Genomic DNA, 20,835 nt, shown 5'->3' with positions numbered 1-20,835 from the left:
ACAGTCACTCAAAGCCTCCCCCTGTCCCTTCCCCTCCCCGTCTTCAGTAACCCCCCTCCCCTCGAGTCTCATCCCTGCTCACAGTCACTCAAAGCCCTCCCCTGTCCCTTCCCCTCCCCTTCCCCCACCTTCTCCCCTGATGCCTCAACCTGATCCCATCAACCGCACCCTGATCCCTCAACCTGATCCCATGAGCCTCATCCCAGCTCAGTCATTCAAAGCCTCCCCCTGTCCCTTCCCCTCCCCTCCCCCTTCCTCCGCCTTCAGGAACACCCCTCCCCTCGAGTCCCATCCCAGCTCACAGTCACTCAAAGTCCACCCCTGCACCTTCCCCTCCCCTTCCCCCGTCCTCTCCCCGGACCCCTCAACCCCCCAACCGGAACCACAACACACCTGGCGCTACCCCAGATACCCCCATCCCCTCCCTCAACTCTGTCACAACGCCTCGCGGCTCTCGAAAACCAGATTGTCACAATCACCCAGGGCCTACTGGAGATCCTTTCTAACCTAGGTATAGCCCGCAGACCCTCCAAATGCCCCCCGCTGACGGATCACTCCGGCAACGCTAACAGCTCTCCTAGGCCCACAGAAACTTCTAGTACCCAGCTTCACTATCCCCCCCTCAAGATCTCGGAATCCTGCCTACAGCAGACTGCAAAAACCGGAGACCCCTTCCCTAGGTCCAAGACTCATACTCCTTCCCACACTCCTCCAAACCCCCTATCAGACACAAAACACTTGACTTCAAGGCCTTTAAGATCAGCAGCACCTATGTCAGACAGCGAAGCAGCCCTACTAGCCGCCACATACAACACCCCCGCCTTAGATTCTCCCAAATCCAAAATCCAAGTAATCACAGGTCACCGGAAAGTCCCTCCCAGCACTAAACCTCAGAGATACCCGGTCCTCACCGCCATACCAAGGGAGATCAAAGATAAATCGGCCAGCAATCAGGAGCAATTCTCCAATTGCTTGCTAATCAACTGTAGATCGGCCTCACTGCACGCAACAGAACTAGCTGAAGCCATCCTCACTCACGATATTGACATTGCGATCCTCACAGAGACCTGGCTAAATAAGACATTCGAATGCCTATCCACCATCAAGACCAATGACAAAGACTCTCTACGGTGTCACCTGCTCTACCACCCCCAGGTAAAAACAACCCTTTTGGAGAACAACATTCCGACCTGATTGCACAAGGCGCACTCGGTGACTCCAATAACCTAATTCTTGGGGATCTGAATCTTCGCTGGAATGACACACAATTCCCTAATCCAATCGCTATCCAGCCCACCACATGATCCTCTTTCATATCAATCACCCCATTACCTCACATAAACCCCCCCCAAGACCCCCCAAATGGACAAGAAACCTCTTTCAAATACCCCTGGATATCCTGGATGATCAGTTAAGCTCTCTTCCGGCCAACAAAGCGCACCTTTCCACCAATGAGCTCATCGACTGCTACAACTCCGAGCTAGTGTCCATACTCGACAAACTTGTGCCACAAAAGCTCAAAAGAAGCAGAGTTATGCCTTCCAGAACGTGGTTCAACGCTAACCTCAACGCAGAAAGGAGAACTCTAAGAGCCAAGGAAAGAAAGTGGAGAAACAACCCAACGGCCATCCTTTGTGATCAACTGAAAAGCAGCCCGAAGGAAATACAACAACCACATCAAAAACAAAAAATCCAGCTTCTTCCGCGAGGCACTGGACAAAGCCAAAAATAGACCGAAGGAACTTTACAGCATCATCAGGCAACAAATGTCCAAACCACTGTCTTCTTCTGTGCTAGCGTCCAAAGATCTTTGCGACAATTTCGCCCACTTCTTCAACGAAAAGATCACAAAAATTGAACTTTTACTTGACCCCAACAATTCACACCCCAAGAAGACCAGTTCGGCTGCTCCTCAGGCTCTCTCTCCAGGTTCTTTGAGCACCCCCGGGCTTAGCTTCCGCCCCGTCCCAGACGCAGAGATAATTTCGCTGATCTCGTCCTCCAAACCATCAGCTCATATCTCTGACCCCATCCCTCCCTCACTAATCATGAAAATGAAACACTCTCTTGCACCTATATGGGGCAACATCATAAACAGCTCGCTAAAAAACAGAGTGGTCCCTGACTGCCTAAAAATTGGGCAAGTTACCCCCCTGCTGAAAAAACCAGGTCTTGACTCAACAGACCTGAACAACTTCAGACCAATATCTAACCTCCCTCTACTAGCCAAAACATTGGAACGCTGTGTACTCCTGCAACCGACTCATCATCTGGACAACATTAATCTCCTAGACCCCCTCCAGTCTGGCTTCAGACAAGGATGCAGCACAGAAACCGCGATGCTGACCATCATTGACGATATCCACGGATCTCTGGATTCAGACAAATGCTGCCTCCTCATTCTCCTTGACCTTTCTGCAGCATTCGATACGGTGGATCACAAACTCCTCACCAAGGCTCTTCTAGAAAGAGCTTGCCTCGGCGAAGTAGTTCTCAAATGGTTCTCCTCATTCATACACAACCGAACACAAATAATAAAAATCAAGAATTTCACCTCTGAAATCCAACAGGTCAATAAGGGCGTCCCCCAAGGTTCGGTGCTCTCGCCTCAGCTTTTTAACATCTGTATGGAACCACTCTCCAAGCTACTCAGAAAAGCCAACATCCGCTTTCACCTCTACGCGGACGATACACAAATCTATCTGGAAACTTCCTCTCTCAATGACATACATAGACTAAATGATGTCCTGAAAGATGTTCAACAATGGCTGACAATCACTTGAAACTGAATCCAGACAAAACTGAGACACTCCTCATCTCGAACAAGGAAGACAACCCTCAAATCACCGAATGGCTAAAAGCAATCGATGCGCTTAAAGGAAATCTTACTCTAGCCAACTCTGTTAAATCTCTTGGCATCATCATAGACCCCAAACTAAACATGGTAAAACACAATCAAGAATGCAGCCAAAGGTGCTTTCTTTAACCTCAGACTGTTGAACAAGATCAAACCCTACATTCCTAACAAGGATCTCAAACTGGCCACTCAATCTCTGGTACTATCAAGACTAGACTATGGGAACGCAATGCGAACAGGCATCCCGAAATCGAACTTGGCACCGATCAAAACAACACTACATGCTGCAGCTAGAATGATTACCGGCATCAAAAAATCAGATCACATCTCCCCAGCACTCAAGGAACTCGAATGGCTCCCAGTAGAAATGCGTAGTAACTTCAGAACGGCCTGCCTAACCCACAAAGCCCTCCATACCAGCAAACCCGAATACCTGGCAAATAAACTCAAAAAAAGCAGGCCAAGCCAGGAATCTGAGAAGCTCATCCTACCCAAAACCAGAAAGAAAACAACAGCGGACTGCTCCTTCACTGGAAACGCCCCCAAAATCTGGAACTCCATCCCCCCGCACATCAGAACTATTCCTTCTTTTGTGGAATTCAAAAGGCAACTCAAATCCTTGTTCCTGATTCGCTCCCTTGGCTGTGGATAACCGGGGTCAGCAAGCAACCCCTGAACTGTGTGACTACAGTGAATCCCATAACCAAAGAAGCTCGGCAACTCACCCATGTTCCGCTTACAATGTCACTCATTGAATGCTTATACCTTACATATGTTATGGTCAAGTTCATGTTTATGTTATGTATATGTTTATACAGATTTTTGTCATTCTATTACTGTAAAGCGCTCTGCTACCTCCGGGTCTTGACAGCGCTATAGAAAACTTCCTAAATAAAAATAAAATAAGTATAAATTAATTTGTTTCTAGTGTTAAGTAATGATATGAAAAGAACTATCAGAGGTTTTAACTTCTAAACAAAATGATAAAGCTGTGTTTCTGCCTCATTCTGATTGCCTACAAATCCTCCAATTGTAGCTATGCTAAGCTTCCATTTCTTGCAAACATACCAACTCTGATTCTAAAAACATCCATTACCTCTCGCCCAGTGGACTTCTTAACATTGGCTAATGCATTTGTATGTCCTTCACAGTTTCTTCCAGTGGTATTTTGTAAATCATAGGCATTTCTATTGAGTTATCATCTAAAGGTTCTTCTGTTTCACCAAAATGTACCTGGAGCAGTAAAAATGTCTGTGGGATTCATTAGTTTTTCTTTGTCTTATCTGATATGTTTGTCATAATGGTACAAGTCAAAATGGATCTTAGACTATTTTCTTTTCAATTTTGCGAAGCTGACCAGACTGAACCGACTTTTCAGAATGTATTCCTGTGCTAGTCAGTATGAGGATCAACTGTTTTACTAGTTAGCGTGATCTGAGTTTACCAATCTGAGGGAAATTCAACTTGTATTCCAAGTTATCTTCCAAATTTTCAGTGATGTAGATTCTCCTGTAAAAACAGCAAGAAAAATGTCGGAAGAGAATGTAGGTGGGTAAATAGGAAGCTACTTTGTTCACAGTGGCAACTTGTCAACAGCTTTTGCTGAGCGCAGCCTTCACTCTAAATGTTCTTACATTCTTCCATCAGATAAAACCCATATGCAAAATTTGTCAACACAAGTTCCTGCAATGGATTAGATACAGTAGTAACACAATGATCAATGGTTATTGAAAGAGGCAACAGAACAAGAACAATAAACAGAGGCGAAAGGGTAAACTGGGAGCAGAAACAGAAAAGAAAATCATTGCAAGCTATAATCAAAAGAATTTAAAGTAAGTCAAAGTAAGTCAAGAAGCAGAATTACATTGACAATCTTAAGAATCCTAAGCTGTGAAAAACCAATAACGGAGACACAATGAAATGGAATGAAAGCAACCGATGTGATACAGCCATGCAGTGTCTAGGGTGTGATCCATCGTCATAAAACAGGTTTGTGCTAGCTATGTCCACCAACCTGAATAAACACACCATGAGTAGATCCAGCCACCTTACCAGTGAACCTCAGGTTAAAAGAGTATGTGGGAATGCAAAATAATGTGTGCAGCTAGTAACGCATATGAAAGGACAGCAGTTGTGACCAGTGTTAAGAGTAGGCATAGAGTTCCCCACAGTGTACACAGCCTAGACCTGAAAAGATAATGTTTTTACCATGGTTACCTCCCGGCGTCATGTAGAATTCCAACTGGTGGGAGCCTACATGAACAGTATGAATTAAGTCATTTATCACACTAGCATTTTTTTACAGGTGAAAAGTTGACTTTATTTTTCTTAAAAACATGTAGCAGCAAACAAGTGCAGTAAAAGTATACTACATAAATCCAAACTTCGAAAACTTTACACTAACCTGAGTATGGGTTGTTAGCAAGACCTCCATCTCTTGCTGTTAAAGTTGCAGGCGCAGGAAATGTAATTCCATAGTAATCCTAAAAACAAAATGGGACTTCATGAACATGCCATGAGGAGGATTTCCAAGAGAACACAAAAATGGCATTCGTAGTACCACTTGGTTTTTTGGCATGTACAGAATTAAAAGGTCGACATTACATAATGTATGTATGATTATATTCTTAAATGCAGTTTGCATTTAAGCTTTTAAACATCACTTTGGAGAAACCGGAAAAAGAAACAAGCCTTGGCAAAGCCAACAGGTCTGGTTTTAATGTGTTAAAACATGAAAAGTCTTTGGCCATTACTGCTCAAGTGTACCATGGTATTGAGCAGCTTGCTGGCAAAACTCTGGATTTCAAATGAAGAGGACATTACTTTACCTCTTTATACGTTTCTATTGCCTTCTCAACAACAAGATTCGATATTCTGGCCCCTGGCACTAAGGTCTCAGTTAATGTGCCAACCTGGACCAAACAAATCGGCTGAACTGCAGTCAATACACAACCCACTGAGCAACATTTGTGTAAGATACACGAGTTCAAGTCACGAAAAAGTTCCATGAGACAAGACGGTGCCAACCAGTAGAAACCGAAAACTTTTTCATAATAAAATCAGACACTCAAGGAGCACTAGACCCATAATATGCATATTAAAATGTTTATTTTGAAATCCCATTCAAGTTCATATAACATGAATTGCAACCATACGGTATTTAATTTGTTGTAATACTTTATTCGATAGATATTTACAAACATACATACAATAGTACATAAAAACAATCTACCCAAAAGTACTACATTCCAACAAAGTAACCCAAGCAATTTAAAAAGACATGGTTATTTTAAAATAAGAGGAGGATTAAAACTATACATACGGTATTTAAACAAAGCAGTAAGTATACTAATCTCACAAATGACTACTTGAGACATTAGTTAGTGATAGTTTCCATACCTTAGTATATCCCCAGGCATCAGACTGGATCCGCTAAGTTTTTTGTCAGCAGTACCTCTGCGCGTCAGTAGGTGTGTCGTAAGTGCCAGGATGACGTCACGGAGACTACTTAGGCGCCACCCATGCGCGCGGACGTCAGTTCTGTGCACGACTTTCCATGCCAGGAACGCAGAGCCGTGCAAGAAACTGACCACTGGTCCATGAAACTAGGGCCCTAAAATGGATGACTAACCCCAGAAATCAGTTCGCAGAACGGAGAGGATGGGTGGGGCGGTAAGGAATCTATAACGAACTAATGTCTCTTACAGATATATCATTACACAAGTAGTAACTTGTGCATCTGCAAGAGATACGTTAGTAATAGATTCCTTACCTTAGAATAGATACCCCAGCAATACCAACCCAGGTGGTGGGTCTGCGAATAAGATTAGACCATAAAGTCACGGAGAACAGAACGGGCAAAGAAGCAGTCTCTCCGGACTGGACTGTCAAGGCAGTAATGCTTGGCAAACGTGTGCAGCGATGCACACGTAGCTGCCTGACAAATGTTCTGCAAGGGAAGGCCGCATCCCAAGGCAGTAGTAGCCGCCGTCGCCCTGGTAGAATGGGCACGCAGCCCCACAGGAGGCTCCTTCTTAGCCAACGAGTAACACGCTTTGATGCACAGAACGACCCACCGAGAGATGATTCATTTGTGTACGGCCCAACCTTTTTTGGTGCCCACGTAGCCAACAAAGAGCTGGTCATCCACCCGGAACTGTTGTGTGCTCTTCAGATAGAATGAGAGCGCATGTTTTGGGTCCAGACGGTGGAGCCTCTCTTCCTCTTTTGAAGGATGCGGAAAGAAGGTGGGCAAAGTGATGGTTTGGCCGATGTGGAAGGGTGTGAAAACCTTCGGCAGGAAAGGAGGACGGGTCCTTAAAACCACCTTGTCCGGATGAACAGAAAGGAAAGGAGGTTTGCAAGAAAGAGCCTGGAGCTCACTCACTCTTCTGGCAGAGGTGATAGCTAGCAGGAAAGCCGTCTTGAGAGTGAGAAGACGCAAAGGACAGTTATGAAAGAGCTCGAAGGGGGCGCACATCAGATATGTCAAGACAAGGTTTAAGTCCCATTGACGCATTATGAACAGCACAGGAGAAAATGTGTGCGCAATGCCTTTCAGGAAACGGTTAGCAACCGGGAACGTAAAAAGAGAAGGCTGATCTCGAAGCCTTAAATAGGCGGAAATGGCCGAGAGATAGCCCTTGATAGTGCCCAGAGCAGAGCCCTGCAGGGCCAAAGAAAGAAGGAACAGAAGAACCTCTGAAAGAGGGGCAGAAAGGGCATCCACAGCCTTTGCTGAGCACCATGCCACAACCTTATTCCTCCTGCAGGCGTATACGGTCCTAGTGGAGGGACGCCTGGCAGCCAAGATAACATTACAAACTTCGGGAGGCAGGTCGAAAGATGTCAACTGCCGCTGCTCAATCTCCATGCAAGGAGGTGGAGACTGGACAGGTTCGGGTGGAAGACCGGCACCTGCGACAAAAGATCCTCCTGAAGAGGCAGACGGATCGGGGGATCGATGCTCATACAGAGTAGCTTGGGATACAATACTCTTCGAGCCCAGTCCAGAGCCACAGGATGACTGGGGCCCGGTCGCTCCTGATCTTCAGCACTCTGGGCAGAAGTGGTATAGGCGGAAAGGCGTACAACAGACCACATTTCCACTCGCGACGAAAAGCATCACTGAGTGAGTGCCGCCTTGGAAATTCCAACGCGCAGAACTGATGACATTGCGCGTTCTCTTCGGTGGCAAATAGATCTAACCAAGGCTCTCCCCACTGCTGAAAGATACCTTCCGCCACGTCCGAGTTCAGACATCATTCGTGATCCATCATGCACCAGCGGCTGAGTTCGTCCGCCCTGGCGTTCAAAGAACCTGCCAGGTGTTGAACCACCAGGGACATGCCCTGATGTTCCAGCCAAGCCCAGAGGCGCAGAGCCTCTTGGCAAAGGGACCACAACCCCACAACTGTTTGTTGCAATACCACGTGGCGGTGGTGTTGTCGGTGAACACCTGCACTACTCTCCCCATGACAGAAGGAAGGAATGCCTTCAGTGCAAGTCGGATCGCCCGAAGCTCCAGAAGGTTGATGTGGAGCTTGGCCGCCCCGTCCCAGAAGGGATGCATCCGTCACAACTGTCTGTTCCGGTTGGGGAGGGGGATCTGCCATTGACCCAACCGCGATTCGTGAGCCACCACTGCAATTGTCGTGCAGGGCCCTCTAAGATTTGGACATGATCGTCAGGTTGCCCTGATACTCTGCCCACTGGAACTTCAGGTCCCACTGCAGAGCCCACAAATGCCATCTGGCATGATCCACCAGCAGGATGCAGGCCATCAGACCCAGTAGTCGAAAGGTCATCCTGACCGAAACCCGGGACAGAAGGTGGAAGCTCGAAATCATAGCCTGAATGTCCCAGACTCGCTGCTCGAGTCCAGAACCGCTCCGATGAAAAGGAGCTTCTGCGGGGGAATCAGGTGCGACTTCGGCACGTTGATGGAGAACCCCAGGAAATGCAGGAGGTCGGCCGTAGTCTGGAGGAGGGAGACAACTGCCTGGGGCGAGCCCGCCTTCAACAGCCAGCCGTCGAGATAGGGGAAGACTGAAACCCCTGATCAGCGCAGATGAGCTGCGACCACCGCCATCACTTTCATGAACACCCGAGGGGGGCTGGTAAGGCCAAAGGGGAGCACGGTGAACTAAAAGTGCTCGTGGCCTACCGTGAATCGCAGGTAGCGCCTGTGGGCAGGCAGGACGGGAATATGAAAATAGGCGTCTTGCAAGTCCAACGCCACCATCCAGTCTTGCGAGTCCAGGGCAGACAAGACCTGGGCAAGTGTGAGCATCTTGAATTTTTCCTTTCGAAGGAAGCGATTGATGTTCCGCAGGTCTAAGATAGGACGCAGGGCCTTGTCCTTCTTTGGAACTAGAAAGTAGTGAGAACAACCATGACCTATGCCTTGCATCGGAGCGTCCTGAATGGCCCCCTTGGCCAAGAGGGCCGCAACTTCCTGCTGGAGAAGCGCCAAGTGATCCCCAGACATGCGGTGGTACTGAGGTGGCATGGCTGGAGGGGTGGTCTCGACGGGGAGGGAGTAGCCCGTTCAGGCAATTTGCAGCACCCACTTGTGCTAAGTGATGTTGCGCCAGTGGTGGAGATGATAGCGTATTCGTCCACCCACTGGCATCTGATGGGCCTGAAAAGTCGGACTAGGAAGGCTTTGAAGTGGATGCTGCTGGGGTGGAAGGGGACTGACCCACCTGCTGGCCCCCTGAACCGCCTCGACGGTTCCCACGTCCGCGACCACGCTGAGGGTTGTTGATGATGTGGTCTTGGCTCTGCGAACGCGGTGGGGCGCCCCTTCCCTGACCACGAAAGGAACAAAAAGCAGAAGGCAGAGGAGGCCGAGAGGCCGACAGGCCCAAGGACTTTGCCATAGCCCGGGAGTCCTTGATGCGCTCCAACGCACTATCTGCCTTATGACCAAAAAGGCAAATGCCATCAAAGGGCATGTCTATCAGAGTGTTCCGGACATCCCCTAAGAAGCCAGTTGTCCTCAACCAGGCGTGGTGCCGAAGCTCCACTGTCGTGGAAATCGACCTGCCCAGTGAGTCGGCGGTATCTAGCCCACAACATGTGGTGAACCTTATGTTATTTATTTATTTATTTATTTTATTTTAAAGAGTTTTATATAGCGCGGGCTAGACCCGGAGGTATCAGAGCGCTTTACATGAGGTTCCACAAAATTTACAAGATTACATCAGTTCCAATTTACATCAGTTGCTAGACAAACAATTACAAGAGCATAGAAGACGAGATAAGTGAAGTGTAGAGGGGAAGGGGGTAAGGGTAGAGGGGAAGGGGGTAAGGGTAAAGGGGTAGGAGGGAGATACAGCAGAAAGACGGAGGAAAGTCTGCCCAAACTCCTCTATAGCCATCAGGTAGCTGCACCGGGCAGCTCAACCTTGCTGCGTCTCTCCGGCCGCAATCGCCTGGGTCTCCTTCAGGCAGTTAGGCAGCACCTGCGCAACAGTGTCACACAGAGAGAGGGTATGACGGCCCAAGAGGCATGCGGTTTTCACCCAGAACAGCCCTAAGCTGGGATGTAGAGGCTTGGACAACCAAGCTCTCAGGGGTGGGGTGTTGGGTAAGGAAGAAGGGGTAGCCCGGAGCCAGGCGATGGCTTCGGGCCATGTTCCTATCCACAGGAGCCCGTGTTGGCCCTGGACCAGGTGCCCAAAAGAACGTCAGAAAGTGCTTCATTAAAAGGGAGTAAGGCTCCGAAGAGGTAGCCGCCGGTTGGAGCACTTCTGTCAGGAGATTAGTCCTGATTGCCACCGTAGGGAGTTTGAGGTGGAAATCCGCGGCCGCCCTACGCAACACCATTGCGTAACTGGCTCCTTCCTGCATAGCCGTGGTAGGAGGAGACAGCATGCCAAGGCCAGGGAGGGGTCGAGACCACTGGCCTCCCCCAAATCCACTCCCCAGTCCAGAGCATAAGCACAGTCCTGTGCTAGAGGGTCCCCAGACCCCTCACAGTCCTCACCTTCCTCCGAAGTCTGTGGAGCAGGCTCAAAATAGGGAGGGACATAGGGCACAAAATGGCCCATCGGTGTCGGTTTCGGGCGGCGTCGATCCGGTACAGCGTACGGGTCGAGGTTGAACCTGCGGACGTCATCCCGAGGAGCGGGCGACGTCTGAAGCAGTGCCGGGGAGAAAGGCGCTGCTGGAGGGGTCACTAGGTCAACCGGCGTCGATCGGGATCCGATCCCGGATCCTTGAGTAGCCTGCGGCTTCAGGGCCGGAGCCGCCAGCGACACCGGGGCTGGAGCTGCCGGAGATGGTAAAGCAGGGCCCCCAGTCGGGTCCGCAGGCGCACCGGCGGGGCCTGACTGCCCAAAGAGTCAGGCCATGGCAGCAAGAAACTCTTGCATCTGGGCAGGCGTCGCCCCGCAAACGGGAAGGGGAGCTAGACCGGGGCGGCGTCGCAGGCTCCACAGGTGGTGGCACTGCCCACACCTTCAGCCACGAGGGGAAGTCAAAAGAGAGACTATGTTTCTTAGACTTCTTCTTGGAATACTTCGACTTACCTGACCCAGAGTGCGAAGACTTTGATCCAGAAGAATGATGGTGACGACTCCGCGACCGGTCCTTGGACCTCCCACAGGACTGGGACGTCGAACAACACGGAGCCGACTGCGGGACTTCAAGCTACTTTCGGGAGCGCTCCCGCAGTCTTAGGCGCCATGGCCCGGCAGTCGGGGCACAACATGGGGTCGTGATCACGCCCAAGGCAGTAGAGACAGACGCAGTGTGAGTCCGTCACAGACATCATGTGGGGACAGTCCCCACAGTTCTTGAACCCGGGCGTCCCTACAACACCAGGAGTCGATCGACTCGAAAAGATGAGGTAAAAGGCTTCGAAAAAATCAGTCAAAAAGTTAGTAAAAAAGTGACTAGGGTACGTGCTCTTCCCAGATCTGCACATGCTGGTGCGGAAAAGGAAAGAACGGACGTCAGCGAGTGTGGCTACGTCTAAGTAGCTCCGGCGACGTCATCCCGGCGCCAAAGACGCACGCGGAGCTGCACGACAATGCCTACTGACGCGCAGGGGTACTACTGATGAAAAAACTTTCCGGATCCAGTCTGACACCTGGGGATAATTCTAAGGTAAGGAATCTATCGCTACGTGTTTCTTTCAGATGTAAAAAGCAATTGTTTTCACATGCATAATGGAATAGCGAGTTCGAACTAGTCTAGTCTATTAACCAAAATCATCCAAGAGTAGACACTTATGGGAAACTAATGAGCAGCGAGAAAGCAGACATGAAATGAAGTTCTATCACCATAAATGGGGACAACAGTGTGTCATTTTTCAGTGTTTGTACGTTTTGGTTGAATCGGGGGTAGGAGGAGTGACACAAAGGAGACACTGATTTATTACTGATGCAGACAGATTACCTCAACTACTGTTAACATAAATCCAAATTAAAGTCCTTACCATAGGCAACCTGGACTGGAGCATCTGAAGGTCATCGTAACCATAAATTTGCTTTAAAATATTGGAGAGAAAAAAATAGCAAAGCATCATTTTAAGTACTTTTCTTCAAACTTTCCTAGGTTCAAATAAAAACCTCTAATTTTGTTGAGAAAACAAAAAAAACTAATTTAATAAAAGGAGCAATCATAAGTCAAAAGCACAATAAAAGATCTGTCACAAATTGAACATCCAAATTATAAAATGCAGTAGAAAAAAAAGTTCCACAAAGGTAAAATATTAGCACCCAATAATAGTCGAGTAAATGTCTTTAAACTCAATGTTATGACACGAAAGCCGTGAAAGCATACCTTATGCATCTGCCACATCAGTCACCTAACAAATTGTCAATACCTCACAAGGGCAGAGCATATAACCCTTCTAACACCACAAGCCTGAAATGTGCAGCTACACAAACCAAACCGAGCTCACAATTATACACGCAAGCAAACACAATAAATATTAAATACATCCATACTACTGTTAATCCGAATGAAAAACTGAAACCAGACTCAATCCTGTCATTGAATCTTTGTGATGAGGGCATGAAGGTGCTCAAACCCGAATGCGCCCCCAAGGCCATTTTACCCACAATATCCCAAAATTGTTTTTTAAAACAGGTTTCCATACACATAAATGGAACTTACATAAACAGCACTAAAATGTCATATTTTTCAATTTCGCCATCTGTACTGTGTTGGATCTGCATGTTGTGCTCTCTCGAATGTTTTCCTGCCTGTGTAGTAAGAGGTGTGATTTGCTTAGATATTTGTGGTCATGAGTGCAGGGCATATAGAACTGTATGGAATATCACTATTGTGTGGCATGTAGACTATTGTGTTGAAAGAAATGCAAGCACAGGTATACAAACTAGCACAACAAAACACAAATCTTACAATGGCAACTGAGCAATTAAATGGTTTCCATATCCAATTCTGCATCTGCCCACTGTTGCACTTCTTTTTAACCCCAACCTGGCAGCAGGGGACATGCTATGACATCCACCAAAATTACATTACTTCTCATGAAAATAAGTATTATCCAGTGAGAAAACAGAAACAAGTTACTTACTGTAACTACATTATCCAGTACTTGGTATCTTTCATAGATTCACATGCCTGAATCATTCCCCGTCGTCGTAGTGGGAGTCCCCCGGTACATAAATAAAGTAGTAAGTACAAATGAGTACCTTTCCATAGGCTATTACAGTAGCAACCATATAGCCTATTAGTCTCCTTTACAGCACCCTCTAGAGTCTTTCCCAGAGAGGCTGAGTCCTGCAGATTTTCCAGCACCAGTATAGTTAGTACTGTTTCCTAGAGGTGCCTCCCAGGGGAGGAGGGTGGGTTGCATGTGAATCTATGAAAGATGCCAATACTGGATAACTGTAGTTACAGGTAAGTAACTGGTTTCTTATCCAGTATTGGGGTATCTTTCATAGATTCACATGCCTGAATCAGAATAGTAAGCAGATCCTTATCTGTGTGTGTATGTATATATATAAATATATATTACCTACTGGCGGTCGCCAGTAGGTGGTTATAGTTGGGACCTATTTTCCATAGGAAATTCACAACATTCTATTTCCAATACCTTTGGCGTTGGTTGATAAATCTTCGCAAAATGTTCAACTCTAGTGGGGCGCTCCGGTCTGTTCCTACTCTGAAAGTTTTAGGGTGAAACGGCAAGCAGGGGCAGAGAAAAAAAAAAAAAGGACCATTACATAGGATAAGCGGATATTTTGAAAAGTCAAGCACGCTTGCAGTTTGAATTTGCAACATTGTGTGCTGAACTTGTGACCTGTGTGTTCAGTTGAGTGTTCCATGTACTGTTACTATGTTAACAGGCATTAAGCAGAATGGGGGTAGGGTTCAACGTTTTGTCAATTGGAAAGGGTTGAAATGTGTAACCAATAGAAGAAAAATGCTACTTACCAGTATGCATCTGTTCTTGGCATGTAGAGCTGCAGATTTGTAAACTATGCATTAGATCGCCACCTGGTGTTGGGCTCAGATGATTGCATGTTGTTGTCTTCTTGGAAGAAGTCTTTTGTAGTCACGAGATAGGTGACTCCTCCCTTGGACAATAGTGCGCATGGGCATCCACTCAATCCTTAGATTGTTTTTCGCCATGATGGGCAATGATGGAGTTAGAGAAGTAAAGAAAAAAAGGATGTCCATGTGTATGCATCTAAGTAATATAATACTGGAACAGATACAGTTTCCGGGGAGGCGGGAGGGCATGTATGAATCTGCAGCTCTACATGCCAAGAACAGATGCAAACTGGTAAGTAGCATTTTCTGTTCGAGGCATAGGAGCTGCAGATCGTACACTATGCATCGATTGTGCAGCAGTGTCTCCCCTAGCGGTGGTCACCTGTATCTGTTGCAGTAGTTTGAAATAGAGTTTTAAGTACAGCTTGGCCCACTGCAGCTTGCTGCTTGGCTTGCACATCAACACAGCAGTGTTTTGTGAAAGTGTGTATGGTAGACCATGTCGCTGCCTTACATATGTCTTCTAGGGGGATGGTCCCTAAGAAAGCCATAGAGGCTCCTAGTTTGCGTGTGGAATGCGCTCTAGGAGGAACTGTTAATGTAAGTTTTGCTTTCTGGTAGCATATTTGTATACATTTTACAATCCACCTTGCAATCCCACCTTTAGAGATGGTGTTGCCCTTATGAGGTGGAGAGAAAGATACAAATAATTGTTTTGTCTTGCGAAAAGATTTAGTTCTATCTATGTAGTAGAGAAGAGCTCTTTTAACATCAAGGGTGTGTAAAGCTCTTTCAGCTACCGAGTCAGGGTTTTGAAAAAACACAGGTAACTCCACAGATTGGTTTAAATGAAAAGGAGTAATGACCTTTGGTAGGAATTTAGGATTAGTCCTTAGAACCACCTTATTACGATGTAGTTGTAAAAATGGTTCTTGTATTGTAAAAGCTTGTATCTCACTTACCCTTCTAAGAGAGGTAATGGCAATAAGAAAAGCTGTTTTCAATGTGAGAAATTGCAGTTCACATTTGTGTAGAGGCTCAAAGGTGGTCCCATGAGTCTTGTAAGAACAATGTTTAAGTTCCACATTGGTGAAGGTGGTAACCTCCGAGGAATTATTCTTTTTAATCCTTCCATAAATGCTTTAATAGCAGGTACTCTAAAAAGAGACAGATGTCGCCTGTTCTGTAAATATGCTGGAATTGCTGCAAGGTGCAGGCGTACGGATGAATATGCCAAACTACATCTTTGCAAATGTAAAAGGTAGCAAATGATATTCTGGATGGAAACATCCAGTGAATCAATTTCATTATTGTTGCAATAAATGGCAAATCTCTTCCATTTAGCAGCATAACAAGCTCTGGTAGTAGGTCTTCTGGCCTCTTTAATGATATTCATACAGTCTGGAGGCAGGTTAAGATAACCAAACTCTAAGATTTCAGGAGCCAGATGGCCAGATTCAGTTGATTTGGGTCTGGGTGTCTGATTTCTCCATGGTTCTGTGTTAGCAGGGATGGTGCTAGGCGTAACTTTTGATGTGGAACTAGAGAGAGATCTAGAAGCGTGGTGAACCATGGTTGTCGTGCCCATGTGGGAGCCACCAGTATTAGTTTGAGAGACTGTTGCCTGAGCTTGCGTACCACTAATGGTATTAGTGGTAGTGGTGGAAAAGCGTACGCAAATTTGCCTGACCAGTTCATCAATATCGCATTGCCCTTTGACAGCTGGTGTGGGAACCTGGCAGCGAAGGTTGGGCATTTTGCGTTTTCGTGTGTGGCAAACAGATCTATGTCTGGGGACCCCACTTGTGAAAGAATGGTTGAAGAACTTGCTGATGTAGTTCCCATTCGTGAATCTGTTGTGTCTGCCGACTCATATCGAGAGAGTGTGGGGAGTTCCCACAGTGGATCCAGCGGTGCTCCTACGTGGGTATTAACCTCAAAAAGGTTGTGTAATTAGTTCAAGTTAATCAAACCAGAAAAGGTAGTTCAAGAACAATTTTATTCCAAAGTCATATATTCAGGACATATAGACTTGAGTGTGGTTCAATGAATGATTCATCACAGTGATAATCAACGAAATATTGATCAAATCCCAATGCATTTTGGGACCAAGTCCCTTCATCAGGGGAATAAGGTAATCTGTAAGGGAACCAAACAATGTTTCAGGGGGGGGGGGGAAAAACCTCTGGAGAATGTCATGACATATACAAGCCTAAAGGTACAAGTAAACTAAACAAGAAACGAGAGTAAAATCGGGGGGACGTGAAATTAAAGGGGAGTCCGAGTGAACAAAGGGGAATAGCGTGGTTTAAAGGTCACCAATTTACAAGCGAAACCCAAATGAAGTCAAAAGAGAATAGCGTGTGGAGTGATAAACATAAAGAAGACAGGCGATTATGAAGGCTGCAGATCAAAAAACAGCACCCGTTTCGTGCGCATTATAGTTTAAACAGAAGTGAGTCACACGAAATTAAAAAAAGTTAGCCATACCCAAACAGTGGAATGACCGCGCTCTCACAGCGGGTTCTCAGCTGGGAAACGAGCGTGTAGCGGAAACGGATGTTTACAAGAAACGCAATGACACAAAATATAAAGCGGACTGTGACGGACCGCCTCGGAGGAAGAGTGAGAATTATTTAGAAAGGGCAAACGTTCAATAAGAATTAATTAGAGTGACGGCTTATCAAATAGTTACGAAAATAAAAAGTGCAATAAGAGTGAAGTAAAAAATAAAACACAGGACGAAGGTGAAGTAAGAGGAAAAAACGGGTCGGCCATTTTGGGATGGGAAAGAGGAGTAATGTATGTACACATAGTCTGGAGTAAAACCTAAACAAAAAATTAAACGGGCAAACATGAAGATTAGGGGAATAGAGGAGAAAATGAGAACTCAAAAGAAAAAGAAAAAATGGGATCCAAGGAAAAAAAAACAAAGGAAAATATGAAAAGGTGAAGGAGGATATAATGAAAAAGTATGATAGATCAAAGGCGTAAGTTGCAGGTTACAAAAGGTATTAAGAAAGTATAATAGAGCAAAAGCATGAGTTACTGGTAACAACTGTATTCAATCCTTTCATTAAGACCCTTCGGATGGCTCGAGTCTAAAAATTTGATCCAAAAAAGTTCTCTTTGGAGAAATATTTTCCGGTTATCAACGCTGGATCTCGTAGGGACAACTTTCAGAACAAGGAACCTCAGCTGGCTGATGTGCTGAGATGAAATGAAATGAGCAGCTAGGGGAGATTTCAAGTTCTTGTTCCTGATGGTGCTCTTATGTTCAGTTAAACGAACTTTGAGTTTCCTTTCGGTTTTGCCAACGTACGGTAAGCCACAAGGGCACTTGAGTAAATACACCAAGTTCATAGAGTCACAGGTAGCATTAGTCTTTAATTTGATGGATTTACCAGAAGACGGATGGTTGTTGACATTTCCTTTGATGATGTTATTACAATGGCTGCAGTTGTGACAGGGTATAGTACCATGGAAGATAGCCTTGGGTGGTTTGGGTTTTGTTTCCAACATATTTTTGAGATTTTTTGCTCTTTGGTATGCGAATAAAGGAGTACTATTAAACAGACCTTGAAAATCGGATTCAGATTGTACCATTTGCCAATTGCTTAGAATAATCTTTTTTATTGCAGGGCTTCTGGAGGAGTATTTAGAAACGAACACAGGCTTTTCAGTGTTTTTTTTGCTCGTGTTGGCAATTAAAAGATCATTACTGTTCTTGGACTTGATGCGATCAGTAGCAGCCTGTAGAGTCAATTCTGGGTATTTTCTCTCTCTGTATTTTTGTAGAATTTTCTTTTCAGTTAGCTGATATTCATCAGACTCTGAACAGATTATTTTGGCCCTCAAGAGCTGCGAGAAAGGCAAATGTTTTTTCAGGGGGGTCGGATGACAACTAGTGTACCAAAGAGCATTATTGCGGTCTGTGGTTTTGGTGAACAACGAAGTGCTTATACTTTCATTGTCAAGAGTGACTAAAATGTCCAAGAAAGGTAAGCACTTGGAATCAGTGTTGTAGGTGAATTGGATATGATCATCAGCTTGATTGATGTGTGAGATGAACTCGGATATTTGTTCAAAGGGTCCTGCCCAAATTAGAAAAATATCATCGATATATCTCCAGTATGTTACAATTCTATCTCGCCACTGGGTGTTTTCCAAAATGTTATCAGTCTCCAGCCGGTGCATAAACAAATTCGCGTAGCTGGGCGCAGCACAATTCCCCATTGAGGTACCCACTAATTGCAGATAGAATTTGTTGTTCCAAGTGAAGTAGCTGTGATACAGCATAAACTGCATGAGTTCTAGCAGTAGTACTTTCAAATCATCATTCATGGGGTTGGAAAGTAAAAAAGATTCCAGAGCTTCAATCCCTCTTATGCGGTATAGATGTGTATAACGCACATACATCGATGGTAACCAGAGTGTATTGAGTATTGGAATGTAGAGTCACTTTCATCAATTGGTTTAAGAAATCAGTAGAATCCCGTATATAGGTGGACATGCCCCTCACAATGGGCTGAAGGTACAGGTCAACAAACTTACCAGTAGGTTCATGAATGGAATTCCTGGTGGACACCATCGGTCTAAAAGGAGGTTGCTGTAAATTTTTGTGAATTTTAGGCAGCATATGTATGCTGGGACACTTTGGGTGAGGATGTATCAGATACTTCAAGTCTTTTTGGGAGATGGTCCCCATTTCAAACGCTTTTTCTAGGATTGTTCTGAAAATTTTCGAGAATGCTTCAGTGGGGTCAGAATTCATTTGCATGTAAAGGTTCTTGTCATTCACATGAAGGGTAACGCTGGAGTGATAGAATTGTCGATCAAGAACCACCACGGCTCCACCTTTATCCGCTTTACAACAGGTGATTTCATTGTTGTCAGTAATCTCTCTGAGAGCTCGATAGTCACTCACATTAAAGTTGCAGATCTTCGGCGAAGGTTTTTTTAAACTTGAAACAAGAACAAGAACTTGAAATCTCCCCTAGCTGCTCATTTCATTTCATCTCAGCACAACATCAGCCAGCTGAGGTTCCTTGTTCTGGAAGTTGTCCCTACGAGATCCGGCGTTGATAACCGGAAAATACTTCTCCAAAGAGAACTTTTTTGGATCAAATTTTTAGACTCGAGCCATCCGAAGGGTCTTAATGAAAGGATTGAATACAGTTGTTACCTGTAACTCATGCTTTTGCTCTATTATACTTTCTTAATACCTTTTGTAACCTGCAACTTCCGCCTTTGATCTATCATACTTTTTCATTATATCCTCCTTCACCTTTTCATATTTTCCTTTCTGTTTTTTTCCTTGGAACCCATTTTTTCTTTTACTTTTGAATTCTCATTTTCTCCTCTATTCCCCTAATCTTCATGTTTGCCCGTTTAATTTTTTGTTTAGGTTTTACTCCAGACTATGTGTACATACATTACTCCTCTTTCCCATCCCAAAATGGGCGACCCGTTTTTTCCTCTTACTTCACCTTCGTCCTGTGTTTTATTTTTTACTTCACTCTTATTGCACTTTTTATTTTCATAACTATTTGATAAGCCGTCACTCTAATTAATTCTTATTGAACGTTTGCCCTTTCTAAATAATTCTCACTCTTCCACCGAGGCGGTCCGTCACAGTCCGCTTTCTATTTTGTGTCATTGCGTTTCTTGTAAACATCCGTTTCCGCTACACGCTCGTTTCCCAGCTGAGAACCCGCTGTGAGAGCGCGGTCATTCCACTGTTTGGGTATGGCTAACTTTTTTTAAATTTCGTGTGACTCACTTCTGTTTAAACTATAATGCGCACGAAACGGGTGCTGTTTTTTGATCTGCAGCCTTCATAATCGCCTGTCTTCTTTATGTTTATCACTCCACACGCTATTCTCTTTTGACCTCATTTGGGTTTCGCTTGTAAATTGGTGACCTTTAAACCACGCTATTCCCCTTTGTTCACTCGGACTCCCCTTTAATTTCACGTCCCCCCGATTTTACTCTCGTTTCTTGTTTAGTTTACTTGTACCTTTAGGCTTGTATATGTCATGACATTCTCCAGAGGTTTCCCCCCCCCCCTGAAACATTGTTTGGATCCCCTACAGATTACCTTATTCCCCTGATGAAGGAACTTGGTCCCGAAATGCATTGGGATTTGATCAATATTTCGTTGATTATCACTGTGATGAATCATTCATTGAACCACACTCAAGTCTATATGTCCTGAATATATGACTTTGGAATAAAATTGTTCTTGAACTACCTTTTCTGGTTTGATGAACTTGAACTAATTACGCAACCTTTTTGAGGTTAATACCCACGTAGGAGCACCGCTGGATCCAGTGTGGGAACTCCCCACACTCTCTCGATATTAGTCTTCACTCTCAAGTCCCTTATCTGCCGGAAGGGATACTCCTGCGGCGCCCAGGAACGTTATACCTACAAATCCTAGGATTACCTATTTTGAACTTTCTCAAAAACGGTGTGCCACACCACCTCCTTTTTTGTGT

The 20,835-nt window shown here is 45.4% G+C and overlaps 1 protein-coding gene across 5 annotated transcripts in view; it reads right to left on the bottom strand.

The window, feature by feature from the left end:
- Positions 1–20,835, bottom strand: part of UBAP2 (ubiquitin associated protein 2) — a 1,803,012-nt gene that overhangs the window by 357,526 nt on the left and 1,424,651 nt on the right. For all 5 annotated transcript variants that reach the window (XM_078674719.1, XM_078674718.1, XM_078674717.1 and 2 more), the window contains exons 21-22: positions 12,306–12,356; positions 5,262–5,340 (exon numbers count right to left, since the gene is read on the bottom strand). In XM_078674719.1, the coding sequence (XP_078530845.1) occupies positions 5,262–5,340; positions 12,306–12,356 (130 nt within the window). The remainder of the gene's footprint in view (positions 1–5,261; positions 5,341–12,305; positions 12,357–20,835) is intronic.

Source organism: Lissotriton helveticus, chromosome 2_1 (assembly GCF_964261635.1).
Source record: "Lissotriton helveticus chromosome 2_1, aLisHel1.1, whole genome shotgun sequence".
Classification (NCBI taxonomy): domain Eukaryota; kingdom Metazoa; phylum Chordata; class Amphibia; order Caudata; family Salamandridae; genus Lissotriton; species Lissotriton helveticus.
This window is presented reverse-complemented; position numbering and strand designations above follow the sequence as displayed.